The sequence below is a fragment of the Pungitius pungitius genome, chromosome 2 (genome assembly GCF_949316345.1).
Source record: "Pungitius pungitius chromosome 2, fPunPun2.1, whole genome shotgun sequence".
Lineage (NCBI taxonomy): Eukaryota > Metazoa > Chordata > Actinopteri > Perciformes > Gasterosteidae > Pungitius > Pungitius pungitius.
Window position 1 is genome coordinate 28,363,677 of NC_084901.1, and position 7,983 is coordinate 28,371,659.

The 7,983-nt window shown below is 43.9% G+C and overlaps 1 protein-coding gene across 1 annotated transcript; it reads right to left on the minus strand.

The window, feature by feature from the left end:
• Positions 1 to 1,753: 1,753 nt before the first annotated feature.
• Positions 1,754 to 7,367, minus strand: slitrk4 (SLIT and NTRK-like family, member 4). The gene is made up of 2 exons (XM_037461092.2): positions 7,200 to 7,367; positions 1,754 to 6,447 (listed from the first exon to the last, which is right to left on the minus strand). The coding sequence occupies exon 2, from the start codon at positions 6,403 to 6,405 to the stop codon at positions 3,820 to 3,822; it is 2,586 nt and encodes an 861-aa protein (XP_037316989.2). The 5' UTR covers positions 6,406 to 6,447; positions 7,200 to 7,367; the 3' UTR covers positions 1,754 to 3,819.
• Between the last annotated feature and the right edge of the window lie 616 nt (positions 7,368 to 7,983).

Genomic DNA, 7,983 nt, shown 5'->3' on the forward strand with positions numbered 1-7,983 from the left:
CAACAAAAGGAAAAATGGGACAGAGTTAAGAATGCATATTGTCGTAACATTTCCAGACAACTCAAAACATTTTTTTATAAAACAACTGGCGTATTCCTTCTTGTAAATGTGAAAGGTGCTATCTTGGTATTGATGTTCAATTGCAAAAAGTAATTTTTTTTGGACTGCTTGGCTTGGAATATAATTAAATCCAAATGATATTACATTACATTAAAATGGACAAAAATAATGATAGCAGGCCAGATATCTATTTTGAAAGGCTGTGGTTAGGCACAAATACAATTTGTCAATCAATAGCAGACAAAACAATTAGCCTCCAAAATAATGATTCTAAAGTGTAAACTGTATTCATTCAGTGCAAAACAGAAAACAAACTCACTTGTACATTTTGGTATAAAAAATTAATTATAGACTATAATGCATTCTCTGAAATGTTCCTCACCTTTAAAATCCCAGAATAAGAAGCAAATCAACCTAATATCTAACTTTTCTTCCTCTCTTTTCACCTTGAGACAACAGTAACCCTCTGGTCTAGCACTCTCTGCTTTGTTCTTAGCTCACAGCACCCCTTGTGGCCAATCCCAAACCCAACGCATTGGCTGAGCCCTGGTCTAGCATTGCTTTCCAAGAATTCCCCACTGCAGTTGCCCCCCCCGACCCCCCCTCTCTTCCCCCTAACTTCAGCAGCATTTCTTCACCAAGAAACCTCATCAGAAAAAAATGCACTCCGAGACGTGTTCTGAGAGTTTACAGCTCAGAGAAAAAAAGAAAAGAAAAGAATCAGGGTGTACATGTTTCAATGTGCTAGTATTTGGAGCAGTTTGATTGCAGAGAAAATGACATTTTTGGTCAGCCTGTGAACGACCCCTATAGCTTCCAGAAACAGAACCCTTCCCAGAAGCCACGTCACTGCGGTAAAATGTTGGACCAAAATGACACTTCATTTCGTTTTTAAATGCACAAATGATATTTTGGTTCTGTTACTGAGCAGTATGACTGATAATATGACAAAAGGAAGTAGGGAAGACAGAGGAGGAAGAGTGAATAAGGGGGTGGACATCTTACATACCCCCACCGCCAACACCGCCACATCCCTATTTTTGTTCTTAACTGCCAAGGGTATTAATAATTTATGAGGACTATTCTCTGGCGTCCGGATGATTCATACCTTTTTCTACTTGTTTTCCCAAAAGCCCCATAGGTTGGATTAACACAGAAACAGGTAAATTAGAATTTTTAACCCCAAAGTGGGACAGGCAGGAATGTTTGCTTTGTGCCTAAAAACTGATGGAGCGATTATTACTTATAGACAATAAGACTAATTGGCTAATTGTGGAGGTTCAGATGTGGAAACATCAGAAGAGACACACAAATAATATGCATAAGCTACAGAAACGCAGACAAAAACAGGTAATGTACCATCTTTGAAACTGGACTTTCTGACTGTTAAAAAAAATAAAAATTAAACAGTTTTAAGCTCTCAAGTGTTTAGCTTAAATATTTTTCCCTTAACCCATCACACTAAGCAAACATATATTTTGCCTGAGGCAGGCAGTGTTTGCATATGAACAAGGCCAACATTCTGTCACTTGAGCTGGACTCTGTCCAATACCGAGCTGTCACACAATCCAACTTGTTGGGGGGAAAAAACAAAGCGGGACTAATAAGGAAAGGTTGATGGTTTCGTTGCAGAAGCATTCTCTTCAAAAGAGCCTTGAAAAGGTTGTTCACTAAAAGAAGTAGTGGGACACAGTGCAAATAGGTGCTGATTTTAATACCTTAAGTTCAACATGATTATACAAGAGAAAATTAACCAATATACAGGAGATTTATGACCAATAGAAAATTGTATTTTATACTTTTCAAGATACATTCTATTCAACTGTAATGTCAATAAACACAGAATTTCAACGTAACAATACTTTTTAAATAAGGATCGGATAGAGTTAAGTCGATAAAATAATTTCCAAATAGAACCTGTCTTGACAATATATCCTCAAAACTAAATAAATTAAAGAAAAAGTTTGAAGCCATGATGACCGAGCATTTTTTTTTTGCCTTTTCTTTTTTTCTTACTAATATTGCACGTGGTGTTTCATGATATGATTCTGCCCGGATCAAAACAATTTAGAACTTCAAATCGTTACCTTCCTTGTTCTCATTCACAATTCCAACCATTTTAGAACCATAATCAAGATTAATGCACATTTATTTTGGTTGCATAATGTTAATAAGAAACCTTTTACAAGTGGGAGATATAAGAATAAGGAAACGGCTTGAGACTTCACAGACTTCTATCAGGCCTCGGCTTGTCGTGCGACACAATGAAAAGGAAACATCACATATCACATTTCACAACCCTCGTCTTGTGGGGTTGAGTTCTCCAGCGAACTGGGAGAAACAAGAACCCTTGAATCGACTCAACAGTCACTTCGGCGGGCCTGAATTAGCTCTGCTGCATCCCTCTGTCAAGTCCTTTCCACTCTCAATACCGATAACTCTTTAAATAATTTCTGCATAGAAAAATAAATTAACTATGTTGTTAAATTCTTTCACTACGAATTGGGAGCTGACAGGGGGGGGGGGGTGGATCACGGGTTGAATTATAGTTTAGACAATTCTGACTCGTAGTCTCTTGATGATGATGCGCCGTTGTACACTGTGTGTCTGTGTGTGTATTTGTCCTTCCTTGTAATTTACAAACCAGTCCCACAGATACAAATAATGTAAGACTTACAAAATAAATTCCAGGTTACGCTTACATAGCAAGCAGCTTTGTAATCATCATTTTTCTTTTTTCGTCCCGGGTTTTTAATCATTTTTCGGACAGTGTGTGTGCCAAAACATACAGGAACTGTAACTAGCAACTTTGAAGAGAAACACAACTCCATTCAGAAGACACTATATTAAACATGGCTGCTTACACAAAGAGAACAAGTGATGAAATTATTCTTTCAACAAAAAAAGTTTAGTTTAGTGACGCCGAAAAGGGAGCCGTTTGAGCCTCCCGGCAAAGAGCAGGTGTACAGCTACTAGTGTTTGATCCAGACAAGGTGGCAGATTCTGCCTTAGACTCCAAAGGGCATCCCCAAGAACAAAGCAAAAAAAATCAACAAATAAAAATCCATCCATTGAGTCACCGATTCCGTTAACCTCATCCTAGGAGAGGTGATTTGGGAACAACAACCAAAGTGCTCCCTGTGTTTTCTCTCTTTTTCTCTAAACGAATGGGTTAAAGACTGCAAGGTATTTTCTTGAGCACTGTTTTCAAGAACCTTTTGATTTGGTTGGAAAAAACAAAAGGAAGAGAAAAAAGAAACAAGAAGAACAAAAACAGTAAAACAAGTACCCATTTCAATAGCAGCAACAAAAAATATATATATATATTATTACTGTCTGTCCGCTTATTAGGGTGTCCTGTGGTATATGTATGTGGGAGTCATACATGTGGTGGCATGGATAATCCGAAAGGTCTTTTACTGTGAAATAGATCCACCCTGATTCTAGTAATAGCTTTTGCAGTGTGAAGCCATTTTGTCCATCTCTGCATTGGTCATTAAGGATTTCCAGAAGGCACTTTTTCTCTGGGTGTGTGCGTGTGTGTGAGTGCGGATGTGTTGCTGCAGAGGAGATGAAGACAAAAGCGAGCGATCTGGGTAGTTGAAAGGCGTGCGTGTGTGTGGGCAGAGAGGGAGAACGAACCAGAAAAAAGGCAGATTTGTTTGGCTGTCTGTCTGCCTTGAATGAATGTATAACTTCCTTCAGCATGTGTGTGTGTGTGTGTGTGTGTCATCAATGCACTAAACTCAAGAACAATCCCTACATTTTACTCAGTGCAGTCTGCTCCTCGAGCACCTGCAGGTAATCAGGCGTTCCTTGGAGCTTGGCCCTAAGCTCATAATACTCACTTTTCCTCTGCTCCACCACAATCTTACTGTGGTTACCGCCTATCAGAGACGACTTCTTCATCTTTTTATCCAGCGTTTTATCCGGGTAGCGGATCTCGTAGCCGCCCATTCCTATACTGTTGAAGTCTCTCTTGCTGTCCAGGAAGTTCTGGATGAACATGCTGGGCTCCCGGTGGGGGAGGAACTCCTCCAGCTCATCAATGGTGCTGAGGCGTTTGTTGCGCTCCAGAGTGGAGAGCGAGTCCTTGTCCTTGTCTGCGCTGTTCCGCAGGATGATCTTCTGCCTCTGCGAGTCCGCAAACTTGAACCCGGCATCCATATCCGAGGAGCGTCCCATTCCACATGTGTGGCTCTTGCCAATGTGCTCGATGGTCTGCGGGATGAACGTCTCGCCTCCCAGGTCATCTCCCGGGATGGAGCCCTTTTTCCCAGATTTGTGATTGTGTCTGCGGAGCTGCAGTGACATTGAGGGGCACTCCTGATTGCCGAGCCCCTCCTGCCTGCCCACAGGTTTTTTATTCCGCCTCAGGACAAAGATGAGAAGGCAGAAGGCCACGAACACAGTGAGGATAAGCACCACGAGGATGCTGAGTATCATGATGGACAGAGGGACAGGCCCCCCTGGTGGTGCTTTGCCAACTCCGCCGGGCGACAACGATGTCAAAACCGGGGTGGCGGCGGTGAGAATAAATGGCTGTCTCGCCACAAGCTTGGGACACAGGATTTCATTTTTTAAAATGCGCAGCTCAATGTTTGAGAACTGCATGGGGGAGGCACATTTTACCTCTTTGGCAGCCACTCCATCATTTAGCTTCTCTAGCCAGAGTTTGAGAGCGACAAGATCGCAGGAACACTCCCATGGGTTCCCTTCCAGGTCTATCTGGGTCAGTGATCGCAGCTGGTCCAAGACACCACTCACTGGTAGGGTCATGAAGTGGTTGTTTTTCAGATTCAGTCTGGCTAAGGAGACACCTGAAAACACGTAGGCAGGGAGACTTCGCAGGACGTTGTTGTTGAGATACAGGAGTTGGAGGTTCGGCATTGAGTCAAATGTACCTGCTAAGATTTCTTTTATGGCATTGTATTCCAGATATAGGTACTGTAAGTTTGTGAGGCCCAAAAACATCTCTGGGTGTAACTGCTCAAGCTGGTTTCCGTTCAAATAAAGTCTCCTCAGATTAGTGAGGTTCGAGAACACACTTTTCTGGACTATAACAATTTGATTGCTGCCTAGATGTAACAAATCTAAGCCCTCAAACCCTTGGAAATCAGACGGGTTTATGTCACGGATGTAATTTCCACTCAGGTGAAGTTTCTTGGCATTTGGGGGTTTGGGAAGGAGATCACCTAAACTTTTAATATTCCTTTCCTGACAGCTAACGCTGATGCCAAAGTCAGATGGGTGGGCTTTACAGCTGCAGGGCTGCGGACACAACAATGGAGGGGTCCGTGTCTGAAAGGATACAATCTGGCTATTTCTTCCAAAAGGGGGTAAACCGGCCACAATACCATTACCGTAAATCTTTGATGAATCGGTGCTTTTTTGAGCTTTGGTGGCCAGGGGAGCCACAGTGGTTGGGGACGTTTTGGAGGGCGACTGCCCATTATCGGGTGGAGGCATCCTGACATCGAAGTCACTTCCAGTGCCCATTGGACAAAGCTCCTGTTTGTTGGTTTCTTTCAGGAGCCGACCGTACAAGTCACTTGGTGTTTCACATATGGCCTCGCCGATAAAAATGTTATAGGGCATGTTTTCAAGCCATGCCTTGAGAGGTGCTAAATCACAGGTACAGTTCCAAGGATTGTCATCTAGCTGCAGCTCTACAATACGCCCAATATGCTCCAGAACCCCCAAATACGGAAGCTTCTGAATCCTGTTCCCCCTTATATCCAGGTGTGTGAGTGACGCAAAGCGAAATATGTTGTCAGGGAGTGCCTGTATTAGATTATCGTTCAGAATGAGCACTTTAAGCCTGTGCAGTTTGTTGAACGCTCCCTTTTCAATGTATTTGATTAAGTTGTAGTCGGCCTGAAGGTATTCCAAGTTTTCTATCCCCTGGAAAGTGTCTGCTCGCAGCACCTTTAACTCGTTGTTGTTCAGGTGCAGCTGTTTCAACGCACTCATCCCCATGAACGCTCCGCCCTCAATGTTCTGTAGTTTATTGTTCCCCAGCTGCAGTGACACAGCGTGGGTGAAGTTAAGGAACGAGTTTGGGTAGAGTATGATCAAGAAGTTGTTCTGGAAGTTCAGATGGTACAGGGAGGAGGGCGGCGGGAAGAGCTGCGTGGGCCGGTAGACAGTGACCTTCTCGCAGTTGACGTACAGCACGTTCTCCACAGACATGCAAGAGCAGGCGCTGCAGGTCTCGGCCATCAAATCTGAGGCGGACGGGTCTGCCATCTGGGGTCCGTCCGACGCATAGGGGGAGGAGAGGGAGGAGGAGAGGGAGCCAGAGATGGAGGAAGAAAAGGCTACCAGCACGAGTACGAGCAGCATCTCGCCGGTTAGAAATCCTCCCCAAGAAAACCATTTAGTAACCTTTGGAGACAAGAAAAAAGAAAACAAAAGGATAGTTGCATGCGCAAACGTTTACACACACAGAAAAACCCCCATCAAAATGCATATTTGATATTGATTAAACTAAAAAGGCAATATTTAATACATCTCGAACATTTCTCTCATGGAGTGTATTATGACCGATAAATGGAAAATTAATTAAGCAAAAAGGCACTTTTTATTGGAATAATAGCAGTAAGTAGCTTTGGCTTTGAAGCAGGGATGCCCTCATTGCCCTGATGATTTGACAGCACACATGTTTGATGCAGACTATTTGTGTACTGCAGAAATATTGTTTCACACATATTCTTGCCTATTACTCAAACCTGTGAACCACTGCACATTTATTGCGTCTTATTTCTGCCAGTCAAAGCATCGTCTTGGAAACAGTCTAAGACAGCAGCACGACTATTATTCTTCACCTCTCAGCGTATTACACATAATCAGTCAAACTGCTGCAGTTTTCTCCTTTTCTTTTAATTTTCTATCAAGGAATCTCATTTGTAGCAATCAGCCGCTGCACCACCACCGAGTAGCACCTTCAGATCATTTAGGGAAGCAGCTGTGAGACCAAAGGGGAATATGAAGAATCGGGACTGTGCCCGTCTCTGACATATGGAGATGGTTAAAAGCCGCAGGCATTCATTATCCACACAATGGACACCGAGGAATAAAATAGGCCTCAAATTAAAAAAAGTCCATTTTAAAAGGTAAGATCTACAAAAAACACTTACCAAAAGCGTAGTCGGTAAAGAATGCGGCTCCCTCTGGAGACACGAGGCAGCATTGGTGAGACATGGATGTAGACACACAGTCCTCCCAGCAGCTGAAGTAGATCACGTACAGTTACAGGGGCGCAACAAGGTTTCTCCAGACCCCTATATCCCCATGCAAGCTACTGGCAGGGATGCGGTGGAGATGGTGGTAGAGGAGGAGGTGAGGTGGGGGGGAAAGGGGAGGGAAGGGGGATGGGGGGGGACTCCGATTTCACCCGATGCGTCTCTTGCTGACGGGCTCCTCTTGCTTGGAAAAATCACCCCTCTGGTCGTTCGGTCGCCAAGGTGGTTGTCCAACCTCCATGGGAGAACATTCATTTGGCAGCAAGAAAGAGAGATTTAGAGAGAGCCAGAGGGGGGGAGGAAGAGAGAGAGAGACCCAGAGAGAGACAGAGACGGAGAGAGAGAGCTTTTATAGATCTTGACAGCGCATCCAGCGACTCCAAGGCGTTAAAAAATGCGCAAGGCGGTCGGTGATGCGGTGAAACAAGTCTTTCATTCTTGGAGCTTTTTATTTTTTTAAAGTAGGAAACTGAACTGAAGGAGGCTGAGCACATAGGAGAGAGAGAGTGAGAGAGAGAGTGAGAGAGAGAGAGAGATGCCAAGACAGGCCAACACAGGCGTCAGCTCGGCTCAGCAGCCCCCCAATGATCCAATGGATAAATACTGGTCTGTTTCGAGCGAAGTTGCGCACGGTGGTTCTGCTTCAGAGGGCGAAAGCGGACGAAACGCTCCCATCAGG